The sequence below is a fragment of the Tachypleus tridentatus genome, chromosome 1 (genome assembly GCF_004210375.1).
Source record: "Tachypleus tridentatus isolate NWPU-2018 chromosome 1, ASM421037v1, whole genome shotgun sequence".
Lineage (NCBI taxonomy): Eukaryota > Metazoa > Arthropoda > Merostomata > Xiphosura > Limulidae > Tachypleus > Tachypleus tridentatus.
In genome coordinates this window covers 134,780,048-134,800,053 of record NC_134825.1, presented here as the reverse complement: position 1 = coordinate 134,800,053, position 20,006 = coordinate 134,780,048, and the positions used below count along the sequence as shown (strand labels likewise).

General features: G+C 30.4%; 1 protein-coding gene across 5 annotated transcripts in view; it reads right to left on the bottom strand.

The window, feature by feature from the left end:
• The window catches only part of LOC143224833 (uncharacterized), a 146,749-nt gene that overhangs the window by 78,398 nt on the left and 48,345 nt on the right, over window positions 1-20,006 (bottom strand). For all 5 annotated transcript variants that reach the window (XM_076453191.1, XM_076453205.1, XM_076453214.1 and 2 more), the window contains exons 9-15: window positions 18,238-18,333; window positions 17,179-17,310; window positions 14,744-14,860; window positions 12,533-12,810; window positions 11,823-12,076; window positions 9,431-9,682; window positions 7,291-7,552 (exon numbers count right to left, since the gene is read on the bottom strand). In XM_076453191.1, coding sequence (XP_076309306.1) covers window positions 7,291-7,552; window positions 9,431-9,682; window positions 11,823-12,076; window positions 12,533-12,810; window positions 14,744-14,860; window positions 17,179-17,310; window positions 18,238-18,333 — 1,391 coding nt within the window. The remainder of the gene's footprint in view (window positions 1-7,290; window positions 7,553-9,430; window positions 9,683-11,822; window positions 12,077-12,532; window positions 12,811-14,743; window positions 14,861-17,178; window positions 17,311-18,237; window positions 18,334-20,006) is intronic.

Genomic DNA, 20,006 nt, shown 5'->3' with positions numbered 1-20,006 from the left:
AATCACATTAAATAAAACTCAGAATTTCAATAGTCCACTGGAAGAATAAGAGGTATAAAATAGAGTGGAGAGTCCAAAGGAATGTCAACACCAAAACCCAATTTTGAAAATCAGACTACCACTGAGAGGTGAAAAGCTATCCTTTTATGCTTTATCTATTTAAGTCCTTGGTTTAGTATACTCCAAAATGGGCATATCCATTAAGAAAATACATTGCAAGGAAAACCTACTAGCAATCTTGTGAAACATCCCATCTCAGCAGTATGTGTTATAGACAATGGGTATATCTCATGGCTGTACAATGAGGATTTGAGATATAGGAAACATACCTGGACAATCAATGTTCACCACTGAGCAGAATCCAAACCCTAAGTAATACATACCCCTGGAGAGAGGGAAATATATTTTGAAAAATCCAATAATGGCTGCACTGAACTTTGAAGTATAGCAACAGTTGGTAGGCAGTATCCTGACAAGAAAGAAATAGTTATCTAATGAAGAAAGTGAGAGACTATCATATGAGGTGGAAACCACATGCCCTACCAAATAAATTCCTATAATAAATAATTCACAATTGCAGAGTCCAGACATGAACCTAAAAACTATGAAAAATCTCCAAAAGCAAACACGCAGAGAAAAGAAGTAATCTAGAAGTCTTAAAAATAATAAGGTAGACGAACCTGTGAAAAGGCAGAGTTCTTCCCAATAAGACACCAACAGCAACAATGTCATGTGTGAAAGGATAAAGCCAAAATGGACAATAACACTGATGAGGAAAAGAGGGAAAGTTAATCCTCTGAAAAACACATCAGGAAATTTATAGAGTGCCTTGGGAAGGAGAAGTATGTTGGACAAGTACTATAGGAGAGCTATGTAGGTAAGACAAACGTAGAAAAATGAAGTGGGAGAAATAGAGAGTATTATTAGGGACAGTCCCCCACGTAAGCAAAAATCACTAACTGCTGGGAGTTGAGAAAACATTGATCAGCTTCTGATAAGCCAAAGCATAAAGTCAGAAGTCCATGGAAGATGAGGCATGCCTACATCAGTTCTCACATGAGAAACAAAATACTTGGCATAAACCTTGTAGGAAGGACAAAAAAACAAAATGGATAGTAATGGCTGATGTCATTTTATAAAAGAAGCAGTATTACACGAAAACTGTTTAAACAAGAAAATGGAACATAGCTGAGAAAGCATATCCAAAAAGGCAGAATTAGGCATAACAGATTTCAGTATATAAATGGGAAGGTGCAGCACATACAGGAATAGTTAAAAAAAAAAAAAAAACTTTGTCAAATCTTTGCTGTCATGAACACGTTTGAAAAATTCAAAGAACTTGAACATTGTTGGGAGGAAAAAAATCAATCTATTGATGAATGATAGGTGATAATCACTCAGTTAAGACTTCCAGACCTGAAGTCAATACAACATTCAAAATAGCAGTAATAATATTAGAAGCTATAAAACACAAACTTAAAATTCATCTTAAACTGTGAAAAAGTCAGTAACAAAAGTAAGTTACCACAGCAAACAACTACAGACAAAATTAATTACTGCAAATAAATCAATTAAGTAAGTCACTACTTCACACACACACACACACACACACACAAAGTAATGAACATGCAAAAAAGAGCAAATGTCTGCACTTGATGATCACTGGATAGATAATTATAATTTAGTTGAATTAAATTGAATAGAGGGAATAACATGCATCAGGAAGGTGTTTTAACACTCCTATTAGTGGAGGGTTGCTACATGATTATTTACAAGCAATAAGCAATTGAACCACAGTCACAGTGGAACACATGAAAGTTCAAGGCTTGTGGCATACAAAAATAATTATGTATAGATGGCAGCACTGAACAATAGCTCCACACGTCAGTTAAAGCAATGTATCATACCAGAAATAAATATTTTTACTTTTTTTTAACTGTTAAAAAAAAAGATAAGTTTTTCTCTTTGGAACTTGCAATACAATTTTTTAAACTTTTTGACCAAGGAATCCTTTATTACATGTGACAAAGTTTCAGTGCATTACATTTAAAATTTTATTAAATTTTTATTTATGTAATATCAATTAATATGACAAACACTTACCTATAAATCCGTATTTTAATAGTATACAACTTTTAAATTCTTAATTTTATAATGAAATATTTTTAAAAATTCTAACTTCCCTACTGTTAAATAGTAACACATTTTGTCCAGGCATCTTTTCTGTTTTATTCACCATCCTTTTTAAAATGCATGAAATGAAATGTAAATTGCTCCTTATAGAATCTTTATTGCTCAGACAAACCATAATTTTTATTGCCTTCAATTTTGTTTGGCTACAGAGATATAAAGAGAAAATCATGTCCCTACTGCCACACCTACCTGTTCCATACTCATTCAGACTTTGTTAATAGTTCCCTTTCATGCTTAATTATAACCAATAGAAAGTTCAAGTTTTCATACATTAAACAACATATTATATTATGTTGTTTTCTGAATAGATAAGCTACAATTACATTTACAATTATATTTTGATTCCCATGGGAATTAGCTAGTTTGGATGAATTTGTAACAGCTCTTGTTGCATAGTTGGAAAGCCAAATAAATTGAGAGTTAGGGGAAATTATCAGCTTTTTTGTGCTATTAGTTTATGTTTTTCAGTGCATTATTTAATTCGACAAAAATAATTTAATGCACTACCATCATTAGTATGCAATACACAGGCTTAAATGTTCTTTCCAATCAACAGCATGAAAAGCAAAGATTGGATAAGTAATTTATTTCTTGTTTTTCATGATCATTCTCTATTTATTATTATTATAAAAGTAAATAAAATGCAAAAATAGGGACCTATTTAAGTTACTTAAGATTTGTGGGTAATGTAATTCAATAGTGTGATGGGAGCTGCATGTGCCCTAAGTGATAACAGCTTATTATGATGCAGATAGTGGTTAGACATGGTTCAAAGGGCAGTAAAAACAATAAAAGTTAATTATCAAGAGATATATGTTCTGTTACAAGCTTAAAAATAAAGATAAATTAATACAGTTTTATGTTACAATTTGAAGTGAGAAAAAAAGGTAATTTAGATTTGTTTCAATATTTATTTTGGTAGGTATAAGATCAGTCAAACTGACTGATCCTGTTGTGAGTTAGGTTAGAGAAAATAACAAATGAAATATAACATTTTTACTATATATATAACACATCTGACATGTATTTAGGATTTTTGGGATAAAACAATGGAAATTTGAGATTTTGGAACAAGGAAAATTATTTCTAATTTTAACATGAAAATTACTTTACATGGACTGTTCCAAACAAATACTCAATATATTCATGAACAAATCTTCATATTTTTAGTGAAGTATTTTGAATGAACTAAAAAAAAATTTTAATGTGAAAAACACTGCCAAATTTTGTAAAGATATACATTATACTGAAAGAAGTATTATTACAACTGAAGTATCTGTAGTTGTAATAAGTGGTCCTGTGTCAGTCAAATAGACCAAACTTGTGTTGATAAGAGTTAAACAAATATTACAACATAAATCTTTAAAAACGTTTCACTCCTTTCTTTAAGCTGTTACAAACTAATATATAGATAGATAGATAGATCACTTTACAAATTTAACCTGAATCACTTGGGACTTATCTGATGTATTAGATCAATCAAAAAGTCCTCTATTTTTTTCTCTACACATCATGAGAAACTAGCTATAAAGAGCTACTTGACATAGTCACTATCTCCTGTATATGTTGCACTTGTCCAAGGTTGAAAACTGGAAATTAGCCAAAACAGATTTCTTATTTTCATTCATCACCACCATCCTTTTTTCAATATGCTTAGTATCTACCTAGTTCTAGCAGTAACAGTTTTATCATTGACTACATTTTATTATTACTGTATGCAAAATTGTAAAAAAGTTAATTCTCATGTAAATAATGTCATTTCCCAATGAAGTTTTTTTCTTACATAAATATGGTGTTCATTAAAAAAAATAACAATAAAAAAAAAGGGAAGCTGAAGAAGCAAAAGCTTATATACAGGGTAAAACATGAATTACTGACTAACAGCACATGAACATTAGATGACTAACATTTAGAATACTATATACACTGCTAGCCAAAATCTTAAGGCCAATGAACATAAAGAAAAATATGTATTTTGAGTTGTTAGACTCAACCACTTGTTTAAGAGCATTGAAAGATGAAAATAAAAAAAGGGAAAATAAAAATAAACTTTTTTAGCATTTAATAGGGAAAATGTGAACACTATGAAATTAGCCTAAATACTAGCTGGTCTAAAGTTTAAGACCATACCAAAAAGAAGTCCTAAACAGAGTAGGAAATGCTCAACAAGAGGTCTTAATAGTGAGTCGCACAGTCTTCATTGTGAATAACTTCAAACATTCACTTTGGCATGGTCAAGAAAAGCATTTGCAGAATGCTGGCTGGAATGTTATTCAGAGTGGTGAAGATGGCTTCATGAAGAACATGCACTGTTTGGAATTGACATCCATTTCTATAAATTTTCCTTGCCATCCACCCCCAAACATTTTCAATGGTGTTCAGTTCAGGCAAGCATACTGGATGGTCCAAAAGAATCACGTTATTCACCATGAAAAAGTCCTTTATCCTGCAGGCATGGTGGATTGCAGAATTGTCCTGCTGAAAGATCTGGTCATTTCCAGACAAGTGAGGGCATTCAGTCAATAATGATGCTCTTTCCAACATGCCAATGTAGCCAGCTGCTCTTTGACGCCCACTGTTCCATGAAAAGAGAAAGCACTCCAAATCATGATAGAATCTCCTCCACTGTGTCCTGTAGAAAATGTTTCTGGTGGGATATCCTTATTATGCCAGTAATATTGGAAGCCATCTGGACCATACAGGTTAAATTTCTTCTCATCAGAGAACAAAGCCTTCTTCCACTTTTCTACGTCCCATGTTTGGTGCTTCTCAGCAAAGTTAACCCAGCTGTTTCGTGGTGTGGAAGAAGGCGTGGCCTTTGAAGACATTTACGGTTTTTAAAGCCTTTCTCCTGTAGATGCCATCTTATTGTTTTTGAACTGCATTCTGCATCCGTAAGGGCCTTAATCTGGTTCGACAATTGGCTGGTGGTCTTGCCAGACAACCTGTCAAATCCTCCTGCTCAATGCCAGCAAAAGTTTCTTGGACTGACCACTTGAAATTTTTATTCTGTATTCCTCAGGGTCTTTTAAGAAATTTGCAACAGCAGTTTTACTATGCCCACTCTCACCAGCGAAGGCATATTGAGAGAGACCTTGCTTTTACAGCTCGACAATTCTGCCACGTTCAAACTCTGTCAACTTTTAAACCTTTGCCAGGTTTCACACAATGTAACACAGGAAATGTCAGTGGGAGATGTTGACAATACTGATGCTTGAACACAAATGACTAAATTTCGTTACGTGTTTACCAATTAACGCTTCATTTCAGTATGATCTTAAGCTTTTGACCAGCTAGTATTTAGGCTAATTTCATAGTGTTCACATTTTCCCTATTAAATGCTAAAAGGTTTTTTTTTTTTTATTTTCCCTTTTCTTATTTTCATCTTTCGAAGCTCAACTCAAATAAGTGGTGAGGTTTAACAAGGCAAAATGCAGTGTGTTTTTTGTACACTATGCATTTGGTGTGCTTACGATACCAACTATCTATGAAGTGGAGGAGTGAAAAAAAAATCCATTCATGTACATATCAAGAAAAGCTAGGTCTAAAGAGCTACCTGATATAATCATTCTATTTCCAGTGTACATGCCACTTTTCAGCTATCCGTAACATCCTAGTCAAAAACGGGAAAATAGTCAAAACAGATTTCTTACTTTTATTCACAATCATCTTTCTTCAACAGGCCTAACACTTAACTGTTTCTAGCAATAGCTATGATTTTATCATCATTTCACAGATTAAAAAGTGTTCATGATCTTTGATTACTTTGTTTTTTGTTGGTTTTTTTATTCCATGAAAAAGCTTTAGAATACACTAAAACCTAGTAACCCACATATATTATTTTACATAAAAAGTATAAAAAACACATTATCATTAAATAAAAAAAGCTGGGTAAGGCTGGCTCCTGAACCAAAGAAAAAAAACTAAACAAGATAGGTATGTAAGTGGATGCATTAATGAATAATACCATTCTGACTTTATATGGAGAATAAAATCCCTACATTACTAGCTTCCTCACTGGCAAAATAAATAGAACTACAAGTTCCAATCATAAAATGTTATTCTATTGTAAAATAGTCGTAAAAGTAGTATTATAAAATTAACTAAAGGAAAGGTATAGTGATGAAAGCTAAGCTTCTATTCAAACACCAAGCTTTCAAGAGAAAGTGGGGAAGACAGCATTTTAAGTATTTTATTCACTATGTAAAGTCAAGACAGTTTAGTCTTTACGTGATCAGTAGCCTGATTAAGTGATATGTCTACTACTATCCTCATCTTTTTTGGTTCATTTTTTTCAAGTTCAGTAACCAGCCCTACATAACTTTTTAATCTATCAAAACAAATAATTTATCCTAATACCTGTCTACTGTTTCATAAAATAGTTACATTATGTCCTTGACCTAGTATTTTGGAAATACTTTATATCTGTTACATGGAACAGAGATATTTCCACATGTCAGTGCCCTTTACTAATTAGTCAGTTGCAAGGAGATTGTGCTTTGTGGTTTACACTTTTTGAAGGTTGAGGTGGGTTGTGGATTCAGTTTGAGGAGAGCAATTCACATTTGTAAGAAAGCTAAAACTCTGTGAAAGTCCTGTAGTGTTCTCATTGTGTTACTGCTTGCTGACTGCAAGTTATACAGTCAAATATAATTAATTCACTTAGTCTTAATTTTTCCTTTTTTTTTTACTTTTTTTTCTTATTCTTGTGTTAAGCTGATTCTTCCTTGGATTGATAAATAAATAAGGTGTTTTATTTTTGGCTTCAACTTTGTATTTCATCTCTCTTATTTCACCAGTCACAAATTAATACATTTTCCTTCTGCAAATGAGATTCATAAATTTCTGTCGAGATTAGGCAACTGGGTGTAGATATAACCAAAATGCTCAAAACATGCATAGTGGTTTATTAACAAGTGTAAATAATAAAGCAAGTGAGTAGAAAGATGAAATTTAGTAATTTTTCAATGTTAAATAGATTTCAAATATTTGCAGTTTTTCAGTAATTTTTTTTCTTCCAAAACTAAATTTTAAGAAAAGCACACCCTCTGAAATTTCAGCTTTCAAGGAACTACTATCTTAGGGGAAAAAACTTACCTTGGTTGTAGAAAGAAACTTCCGCAGAATGTTTTTTCTTGATTCAACTTAAAATTGAAGTGTGGTGAAACACCTAATAGAGCATTAAATTTCCACAAAAGAGGCCATCCTATTATTGTTGAAAATCTATACTTCAAATCAACTAATTCTAATATTCTTGTTGTATTATAATACAAATCTTGTTTGTCTTTCTGAAGCTGTCTGAAAATAATTTCAGCATACTCCTTGACATCTTGAAATGCAAAGAGTCCAATATCTTTACCTGATGAAATATACAAAAATATTTCATAACAAATTATTTATATCTATAAAACAACACTGCAGGCAAGTTCTGTTTTATAATAATAGTAGAAGATAGTTAATACTTTTGTTTTATCAAAACAGCAATCTTTTTAGTCCACATGCCTCAAATTTGAAAAAAATGAACCCCTGTGGTAATTTCAAGGTCAAACCTAGCACACAGATATTCCATCTTTGTAACAACTAGCATTTTACAAACCTACTACAAAAAACAACAGATGTAGCAATTTGCAAAAGAAGAATAAAGGAGACATGATACAATAATGAAGTTGAAATGAAAATGAAAAACTAAACAGAAACAAGAAAATAAAGTTATTTCACAACCCAGTATTTTTATAAACAAAAATTAGAAATGAAACAACTAAATAACATTGAAAAATGACAATCCTACAGCACATTTTGATTCCTTCAATATTTAAACAATTCTGGTTTTAAATTGTTAAACTGCATTCAAAATATACCCTCTTTCTAAAGATAACCAATAAAACAAACATCTTTGCTCCATGTGACCAGTCATAAAGCAGCTCCTACATACACAAGATAGAGTAGTTTAAAATACACTGCCCCATGAAACAATGGATAAGTTCCTCTACTAGACTTCCTATGTCCAAATTTATCACACGGCCTCAACCACCTTTACCATGTTCCAATTAAAACTTGGAAAAATTTACTAATTTTTTAGATGGGAAGAATACTATAGTTTAGTGTGGTGTGCAATATTTTTTTTAAACAATATATGCCAAATGCAAACAATAATTTAAAAATAATTTCTTTAAAAGTATACAGATCCCAGCTTTTGTCCTGTTTTTATGTGCATTACCTTTTGAATTATTATAATGTGTACAGTTATCAGATTTGTCAAAATGTATGTTCACCATCAACATCAAAAAACTAAATATTTCCTGTATAGAACAGCAGTATAGATATGTAGATTATTTATCATCTATGGTAATATTACAATAAGTGGCTAGGCTTTAATATACCTTCCTCCACCAATAATGGTGTTATTTCTTATAGACCAAATCACTGATCAGTGCCCTAAAGTGCAATTCCCACAGCACAATACTCTGAAGTTAGTGTTGTCCCCTCTTCTTAACATGCTGTCTAAAGTCCATCAGTATGCATAGATAAAAATTATCACATTCTTATTTGAGCAAAAAGGTATAAACACTTATGAAAAATGTCTGAAGATGAAATTTATGTATTTCCAGAAGAACTGATACAATAACCTGGATAAATTACTTCATCTTGATGGAAATAAACCTTTCTGGCATCACCGCTTTACAAAAACAGCACTTCCTTATGGTACATAGTTATGGTTGTTGGATAAAAGAATTTAGATTGGACATTGGCAAGTCCTATAATATTACTCTCCCAAAATATGTTAATTTTCGGGCCACATACATTTGCAACTAACCACACTTCAACTGAATTGGAATAATTTGTCACAGGCAACATGAATAGCCAGGAACAAAGTAACCAGATATTTCAATTGTTACCATAGGTAATAAATAATCCTCTGCATCATATACCAGAATTTAAATAAATTCACTGTTCTAATTCTTCCTCACAATTGTGTTGATATAAACCATCAAAAATAACTGTCTTTCAAAAGAAAACCTCTGCACAGATTTGGCTGAAAAAACAAACACCTATTACATATCTTTAAAACTTGCAAAATTCCAGTTTAAGAAAAATAAACCAAAAAGTCACAGGTTTCTTTCCTTATTACCACATTTCACAAGGAATTTAAACAAATTATTTTAGATTATATCACTCACTAAAACTATTTTATATTTTTACATCTTTAAATTAACTAATTTTTATGGAAATAACTTACCCAATAACTTCAGATAATGCAACAATAATGGAATCTCTAATCTATCAGAAGAGAAGAGTTTCTGATGCCAGTTCTTAATATTCTCTTGAAGAAATCTCACAAACTTTAACTTATCATTTATAATATGTGAAGTATCTGTATCAGGTTTATCACTGAAGAATAGAATAAACTGTTTAGCCCATTTCTTTATGAAAAAAACTGACTCTTCAAAGAAGGATTCCCACATCAGCAAGTCCACTGAAGTCTTCCAATCTAATAAAAATTAGCATATTTTATAATATCAAATATCAAATTTTCTGCAGAAAGAGAGAGAGTGAAAGAAGTAAGAACAATTACTGCTTAAATAACTTACAAATAATGCAAGAAAAAAAAAGGAAACTCACTAAAGTAATGGTCTATACAGTTATTTCCTATCTAAAACAATTTAGTCAGTTTATTCACCCAACTGAATTTATAGAATGATTTTTAAGTGGAAAATATATTAACTTAGAGAAATGATTCACCATTTGAGGCCCTGATTCTTATTGTTTAACAAAAAGGTTTTTGCAAGATTAATAAAATAGCCAGCAAGAGAAAATAAAAATCACAACGTTTTTTGAAGCAAAGTAATTGGAGTGCAATTTTGAATTTATCATGAAAGTAAGTTCAAAAGTTAAGAATCACTTTTCATGTATTAACATTTATGGTTCATGTGGCCAGACTTTTTGATTTATAATATATGCACAGTTTAGAATTGACAAGAGATGCTTTGATTTTTTTATCTCTACCTTCAAAAAACAGGAGTATGTAAATCATAAAAAACAATCAATCAAAATATGTATATTTTTACACAAAAGAAATAAATTGCTTAAAACTAGAATTAAAATTAGAGGTACATACAGCCACAGATAAAACCAAGAATGGTATAAAAAAGAGAAACCAAGTAAGTGAACTCTAAAACCCATGAGATTGCATATGGTTATGAAGCTATTATTCATATTTATTCTACTTAGCAAATTTATCTGTATTAGAATTCACATGCTACACTTTATGAAAAATATCTTGCAACAAAACATCTTTATTCTAAAACATTCAGAAAATAATTTAAGTCAAGACCACTATAACATTCTTGTACCTTTTGGCACATTATAAAATTAAATTACTGAATAAAATATTTGATAGTTAGGAAGTCTCCTCCATATCATGTCTTACTTAAAGAAGAAAACTCCACATATAAATTTTATCATCCAAAAATTTTATTAGTTCTGTTGGAATACCATTTGCAGAGTTGACTTAATTAGCACAAGAGTATAAAACATACGAAATTGCAGAGATGGGAAAAAGATGGGGCTAGGCTGGAAGCTCCAAACTGTTGCATTTCAAACATCATGAATGTTATGACACTTTCAATGTGTTGTTGGAGGTCTCAAAGACAATATACAAGAGAAAAAATGATACACACATTGTGTTAAGCAAAGAAGAAAGTGATTCAGAAATGAGGTTATTTTAATTCACAAAATGAAATGCAAACCTGGGTATTTTGTACCCTGAAATAAGAAATGTTCAGATGCCACTAATGGAACATGTTAGCTGTATATAACCATAAAGCACATGTTCCACTCACAAGACAAATTTTTGTTCAATTTTTCCATTTTAAATTTAAAAGTAAATACCTGGCCAATAATAATATATCGAGAAAAATAGATAAACTTCAGGTAAATTTTCATTTAAGTTCAACTAGCTGGACATGTCTCTTAAAAGCTGGCTATTCTCAGCTGATTTACATGATTAATTTATTTTCAAGGCCTTTACACTATGGTTAATTGTAAAAATACTTAAAAAATGGGTATACACATTATACATGAAAAACTATAAAACAGCAACAAATCTCTAACTTCCTAACGGGTGCTATTTTGGTAGTTAATTGCCTACCTAAGTAATACAGATATACTTGTAGAAATATTACAACCTACTAAATGTCTACAAATGGGAGAAAAAAAATACACTGTATTTAATATTATACAAATACCATAAAAATCAAACATAATCTGTTATAGTTATGAAGTGATAAACTGAACAAAAGTGCCAAATTTCCAACCATGCATTTTTGAAACTTTGCTCTTAGGATTTAGATGTTATGCAGATTGAAAAAGGTTTTCTGATTTTAGGCTATAAATAAACTTTAGACCAGAAGTATAGAGTAACATACCTATTCAACGACTTACAAAAAATATTTATGTTGTGTCAACATATACCAACCACTACAAACTGTTGTAGAGAGGATAATGTTAAGCAGCTGTCACACATGTGCATGTCTAATGCATTTAAAGAACACACTGTAACTACACTTGCAAGAAAGTCTAAGCATTCATTTGCAATAAACAGGTAAACAGGTTAGCTTATTTGTACTTACCATTTCCAAAAGTACCAATTTCAAACAAATGAAGTAGATGTTCAAATAATCTTACAGTAACATTAAAGACAGAAAAATATGAGAAGTCACTGGTAATCTTCACAGAGTCCCAATGTACACCAAGAATGTCACTAAGATGCAGGTTACTGTGAACAAATGCTAGTTTTCCTTCAAAATCAGTTTTATTTTCAACTGTGAATGATGTGGTATCTAGAAGCCTCTTCAGCCTCTCTAAGAGTACATTCTTACTGGAACTGCAATATATTTTACACATAAGCTTTCCACAAATGCAGAATCTTCAAAAAAACACATGTTCACAATAGTTCTAATAATCATTCAGAAAAATACACTAAGCATTCCAGCAATGTAATCACACTCACTCACACATTCCATCACCTATTACTTTTATGAGCAAGTTCTTGGTTTACTTAATTATACTGATGACAAAAAACTTGTATGATTTTATGTTTTGTCAACTGTGCTGATAGAATTTTGCTTGTATTACAATACTGGAGATAAAGTGGTCTATACAAACTTGTATTATAACCAGGAACAGTATTAAAAAAATATTTTAACAGTAGAGTATATTTAATCCAATAATTAGTCTTATGCTATTTTTGTTGGTCTATTATCGTTGTTTATCATATCCATTCCCTTATGTTTTCATTACTGAAGGATTTGATAATATAACTAAGTTCTATCCAACTTACTAAAATGTAGCTCCATGCTCCAAGACAAAACGTTCAGCTAAATAATCTTGTAGTTCATTTATTCGACCAATGATATCCCATGCAACGTAAGACTTAAATTCTTCCCCATCTTCATTTTTTATTACATCCTTTATGTATTCAAAAAATAAATCATTCTCTAGTTTTTGTTTAAACAGAAGTTTGTATATGGAAATACGAAGTTCCACAGCTTCTCCAGCATCTTTTAGAATATCACATAATTGTTTGTATATCTTATCAGTGTTCATTCTTTCGAGAGCCTATAAAACAGATAGGTATAAAAGTCAATAGTGCCAATAAATCCACAAATGTCTTTAAAAAATTCAAACATCAAAAATTTAAAAGTGTAGATTTTGATTGAGAAAAAATTAACATTTCCTTGCAATTTTGCAAGAGTCACTTTTTAACATTTGCATAATTTTTGGAGTAACAATCAAAATTGATTTTATCAGCCCCATTCTCATTATTTTTTCACCCTGAAAGTTTCTAACAACTTCTTAAACATTTTTATCACAATGGATTTAATTTACAACATACTGAATATTTATATAAACTGTAAACACAGTTGTGAGGTTAATTATGTACATTATGTTCATCATTATCACATCACTACAAACAGCCTATACTGCTGTAATTATTATGCAAAAGTTAAAAAATGATATACTAGTGAGTTATATCCTTCTATATACAAATACATATTATTTCAATAGCAATTTAATAACCAAAACCTAACCATAAAAATACACTTAATGTTTATAACAGAGACTGGTCAAAATCAACAATTAATTCATATAATTAATTAATTATATCACTAATTTCTTATCCCTTCACTTTGCCACAAGATTACAATAAAACAATTTTTCACTTTTATCTCTAAATTTATACAGAATATACAGTGTAAAAGTTTGGAAATTATTTTTTTCAATAAGCATCTTAAAACAGTTAAGCAAGAATAATCTTAGGATGTTGATTTACAAAGTCTGCTTGACGCAAGTTGACATTTCTTCCATGAATTCTATGAAAAGGTTTGCAGTTATTATTCATCAGATGCAATGTTATCATTGTTATGAGGTTTCATCACGTCTTCAATATCTCTGTTGGCGATACTTAATAATGCATAAAAAAACCCAAATAACCTTCAAGTTTATGGCATTGAAAAACAATAACAAAGTCAACTTAAAAAAAAACTCTAGTTGGGAGGTATTCAGTTATATCAATCAAGAAGTATCCCCATAAACACTTCAAACAGTTTTAGGCAGTTTGTTTTTTTTTTTTTATTTCACTTTAGTTTTACATTTTTTGATTTTTTCTAGTCAGTGATCTTTAAACCATACCACTTTTCAATACCTTCACTTTCTGTTGATTCCCAGTCTGTTTCTCAACAAATCAAAAAATAAAAACTATCATTTTTGTTTATCTCCTGACTTTCTTCATGAAGATCTAGTATCAAAATAATTGATGGAATTTTCTTTATTTTTTAAATATTCATCTTCAGTTTATTAATCTATCTTTTAAGAACAACTTTAATTGAATAAAATTATATATACTTAGACCAAATTAACATAAAACGCAAGTTAACTAGTTAGTAGTTTAAAAAACTACACAAGCACCTGAATTAAAGCTTTTACACAAAACTAATCCATTTCAAGGCTTAAAAATACTGTAAAACATAAATAAGAAAACAAAAGTGAAATGAATAATTATTTGTTTTTAATTTAGCGTAACGCTACAGGAGGGTTATCTGTGTTAGCCATCCCTAATTTAGCAGCATAAAGTTAGAAGGAAGGCAGCTAGTCATCACCACCAACTGCCAACTCTTGGGCTACTCTTCTACCACTGAATAGTGGGATTGACTGTCAATTATAACACCCCCATGACTGAAAGGGAGAGCATGTTTGGTGTGACGAAGATTCAAACCTGTGACCCTCAGATTACGAGTTGAGCACCTTAACCACCTGGCCATATAAAAATAGTTATACAAATTTCTGTAAAATCTCCAGCATAATTTATAGGTTTAAGTTAGAAGTCTATAAATATCATCACTTTAATTTTGCTTGTTTGTTCTATTTTTTACTAAAAAGTTACACACTAGACTCTCAACACTTTGATTACTACATGACATCAAACCATGCATTTTAATTTCACAAGTTTACTTCTAAAATAACATTTCTTGAAATAAACAAACTATATTACCTGAATGACCCAAGTTTGAAGATAAACAGGAAATTTCTTGTTTGTTGCAGCTTTTAGTAAAGTCTCAGTGACTTCTGAAAACTTTTCCTGCACTATGTCACCAATATTTTGAGTAACCTAATTTAGAGGAAAGAAGTAAATGAAAAATACCTGAAATTTTTAATTGTATCCTCATCATCAAATACTATATATACATTAAATACTTATAAAAGAAATTAACTTTCCAGAGAAGAATATTTTTAAGCTTATATTGTACTGATATACTGAAAGAGTGTGTGTGGTGTAATTCTTTGCAAATAAAAAAAAACAACTAAAATTGAAATCAACTTCTGAATGAAGAAATCGAACATGAAATCCAAACTCCTCACACAAAGGCCTTTATAATGATACACATAGTGTCTGACTGAGAAATTTAAGTTCTATAAAAACAGATGTATTACTTATATGGATAAAATTTATTTCAAATACAAAAACTGTCATTACATCTTACAATAACTGTCACTGGCATAACAAAAAATACCATGAAAACACTAAATGTTGCATTTATTTTTTCTTTTTAAGCCAAGGTTCCTCAACATATCTCCACAGGTATCTTTTATTGCTCATGTCAAGATTTTAGTGTCTTAAATTTAAAATTCAGTTAAACTACTTTTTGTTTACGTTATACAAATCAGAGTAGCATAAAATCAATAGTTTAATTGTATACAAGGTTTAAGTTCTTCATTCTTCAAGGCAAAGTTTAAAAATGTGACATACATTACATTTTCTCTTAGTAAGCCATCTTCTCTATTTTGTCTACCATCAAAATACAAAAAGAAACAAATTATCAAATCATTATTAATCAAACAAACCCCATTTATTAGTCTTTGATTTTTCTATTCAGTAGCTCTGAGACAGAAAAAAAATTAGACTCCTCCTGCCACACCTACCTATCACATCCTCTCTTTCATATGTTGTTAATAGTTAACGACTAGCTTGGATAAATTTGTAATGACTCTTGCTGTATGTTTAGAAAGCCAGAAAAATTTGAGAGGCAAGGTAACTGTGTGTGCTACTTTTTAAATGTTATTAGTCCAAATTGTTTGGTGTATTATATAATTAAATAAAAATTAAATGCAAAACTATAATTAGTATAAACAATTAAGATTAACTCTTTTCAAAAATTAAGAGCTAGAAAAAAAAAATTAAGTATTATATTTCTTGTTTTTAATGTTTATTCTTTAACTATAATTACAAAAGTAAGTACACTGCAAAAAGAGGGATATTTCTAGATTATATAAGATTAAGTAAATGATAATAATAATAAAATTGTTTCATGAGAAAAAGCATGCAAGTAGATTGAAGTAGCAAGTGAGTAATGTAATTTGATAGTGTAAAGTGAGCTGCACATGCCTAAGTGATTTACAACTTATAATGGTGCAGCCAGTAGTTACAGTTCAAAGAGCAACAAAACAATTGAAATTTATTATAAATAGATGTATGCTGTTACAAACTTAGAGCTACTTGGGATAAGCAAATGTGGTCTCACATTACAATTTGAAGTCATTCTAAAAGAATGAAAAGATAATTTACATTGTTTAGATTATTTTTGTGTGTATGGTTACAAGTTTGGTCAATTTGGCCGACTCCATTTTGTGCTATGATAGAGAAGATAACAGATAAAATATAAAGTTTTACAAAAAAAAAAAAAGTTTGAAATGCATTTAGGAAGTTTTAGGGAATACAAAAAAGATATCTGAAATAAGGAAAAGTGTTTTTAACCTTAACATGAAAATCACTTTGCACACACACTATTTAAAACAAATACTCAATATAATCATAAACAAATCGTTTGTTTATTAACAATACTTCACCAAGTGTGTGTGTGTGTGTGTGTGTGTGTGTGTGTGTGTGTGTGTGTGTGTGTGTGTGTGTGTGTGTGTGTGTGTGTGTGTGTAGACATACTCACTATATTGAAAGCTAGAAGTATGAAATGTAAAAAAGAGGTCTTGTGGTTGGTCATTTAGACAGAGCCCATACTGAGAGAGTTAATAAAGTGTAATTACAGCAACTTGTGTGTATATAGTACAGAACTGTTCAGTCTTGTAGGATACTTTATTAAATTATTACATTCTGTGTAATCAAAAACAAAGCAACATATCAAAGAAATTCTTAATAAACCATAACCTCAAAAAATTTGAAAATATTAAACTTTTAGACACTCTTTATGCATACATTTAATTCACCCAGTAAATTCTACACCTAAATTACTGCATTCCTCAGAGTGAGCAACTAAACACAAACTATAAAATGACTTAAATGTCTAGTTGTTTCTAAACTCATAAGCTAGAAAATGACTATATACACAAAAACCAATGATAAAATTAAACTTGGACTGATTATTTATCAATATAACAACTAGTAGTAAAAATACAAAACAGAACATTAATCTATACCTTAAGAATGGTTAGTAAATGGATGATCTGTCTCTCTCCTTTAATTTTCTCTGAAACATTTGTGGATGTTACATTCAACTGATGATCTAGGTTATGGTATATCCAGGTCAGAATTTCTAATATTTTCTTATTCTACAAAAAATGAAATTATAAAAAAAAAAACTTTTTTCTTACAAATCTTTCAAATATGGATTTATTGCAGTAGATGTTAAATTTTAATAAAAAACTGGGAATGACAGAGAATTACCAATTCTTCATATTTAGCAAAACAAATTAGTTCATATGAATTTAAACTTAAATAGCATCATCATCATTTTCATTTGGAATTAAAGAGTTAAACTTGTACATCAGTAAGAACATTTATCCAACAATTAGGTCTTATGGCGCATTTAAATGGCAGAAACTGATTTTAAATTTTCTTATTCATAAATCTGTAATGCAGATCTATATTTGGTGAAAATAAAACCATATTTCTAACTTCCTACAGATACATCCCACTTTTCAAAACTCAGCTATTTCAAACTAAAACTTTCATACTCTTTTCAGAATGTAACAACGTATCAATCCTATAGACTAAAATTAAATAAATTGCAATTTCTATTATTTCAGAGGACCTAAACACTGAATTTTACAAGTTTAAAAATACAAAATATCTATATGTAGTTAGAATTTTCAGATGTAAAATTTGAGCTTTTGATTATGAAAAAAATAACCATTCATTCATTTTCTCAAAAAGCCCATCAAATGTTAAATTTTAACTTTTTGAATGTAACAATCCATACATATCTTTTCCCTTTCCTACAGAAAAGGAACTAAAGCATATATATCAACCAATACTTCAACTAATCAGTTAATCAATCTAACATTATCCAAGCACTGTAATAATTCAACAGTACTAAATCTAACAAAAAATAAAGCTTCAAGATGAAAAAATAGTTTTTATTCTTATAAAGGTATAACCAGTTTTTTCAAGAACAAATTATGTTGGAACATTTCTCATCACTAGTAAGTAGCAAAGCTGCCAGAAGTTTAAACAACAACAACAAAAATACTTAATACCTCATCTAGATTTACTTCGTTCTTGTCTTTCAGCTTTCTTATAATATTACCCAATGACAGCCAACAGCCTTGTAAATGGGTTTTCTGGCAGAGTTCCTGAAATCAGGTTAAACTTCATTAAAAATATACCATTTTTTTCATAACTACATGTACAAGTATAATTTAAGGATAACATGAGACCTGATCATTCAAGCTAAATCATTCAATCCACAAAACTTAACACTGAAATGAAAATTTCACACTTAAAGCTAGTTTTTATCATTCATACATTTATAAAGCCTTCCCTCAAACTCCTTTAAGTTAACTGCATCCACCACATTCAAAAATAACCTGTTCTAAAGGTCAACGTCTGTGTTGGAAAAAAAAACTATCTAAATTGAAGATAATTCCTACCCTGCCCAAATTTATATCTGGGTTCCCTAGGCCTATCATTCTCAACATTAAATACAAAAAAGATGACGCATTAACGACATCCATTCCATTAACAATCTTAAACATTTCAGTCAGATACACTAACTTCCCCCGCTCCCAGTGAAAATTTCAAAAAATCTTAACTTGTCCTTGTATCACAACCTTTCCATCACATCCATCATTTTAGTAGCCCTTTATTTTTCTAACAAGGTAGCTGGACTTATAGGGTGAATTTCCTTCAGGTGTGATGAATGCAGTAAATTTAACAGTTTAAAGGATGGTTATATAGATATTTCAATGATATGCTCAGACTCTGAATAAAGTTCAGATTAGTGGATGGGATGGCCGAGATGAACCAACAGTTCATTTTCTGTCCTTAAGTTGTATGTTAATATGCTGAAAAACTTAAATCATTCCACATGGACTTTTATGTACACAGCAAATAAGGCATGTTCAAAGTAGATAAATAAGATTATGGTAATATGTTTTCATACTAAAAACACTATAATACTTGAGTAATAATTTAAGCATTATGGGTGAACAACTGACAAACATAAGTATTATTTATGATTTGACAGATTTTTTTTTTATTTCGATAAAAGATAACTACCTGAAATGAATTAACAAAATAATTAAAACACTATTTAAAAGCTGCTGAAGCAAGATACGAGAAAATAGATATAGATGCATATAGCAAAAGCTACACTTTCACCACTAATACAAAAGTGTCAACAGGTTAGAGCAGGGGTCACCAAATTTTCTTCACAGGGTGCCAGAGTACTTGGGGAATGAGAAGCACAGGCCACATGATCATTATGTTCAATCTTCATAAGTTAGAACGAAAGCTCTCTGTAAAAGACTTAACACTAAGTTTAGGATGCCACATTAGCCATGTGGGAGTAGCATGTAATTCACACATAATAAAAAACAAACAGAAATACAACCAACATTTTTATTCACCAAAAGTTTATCAAAGAAGGCGACATTAGCAAAAACAATTGTCACATTGCACATAGTGAGTACATATATATGAATTTCACTAAGCTACAAAAAAGTTAGTGAAATTTATGAAATTGGCATTTGGCTTTCAAAATATCTTCAATGTTCGGTTTTGGATTGCTGCATCCAATCATTAGAATTGCTTTCAAATGTTCATCAGTCAACCTTGATCGATGTACCAACTTCACATACTTCATTTTTGAAAATGCTTCTTCACAGACATAAGTTGTTCCAAACACCGATGTCATACCAAATGCAAAGTCCTTCAGCTTTGGAAACTCATCTTCAGGTATGCAGCTGTAAAGTTCAATAAGTTTCCCCTCTCTGTGTTTTGCTTTCAACAAGTCATTTCTTTGCAA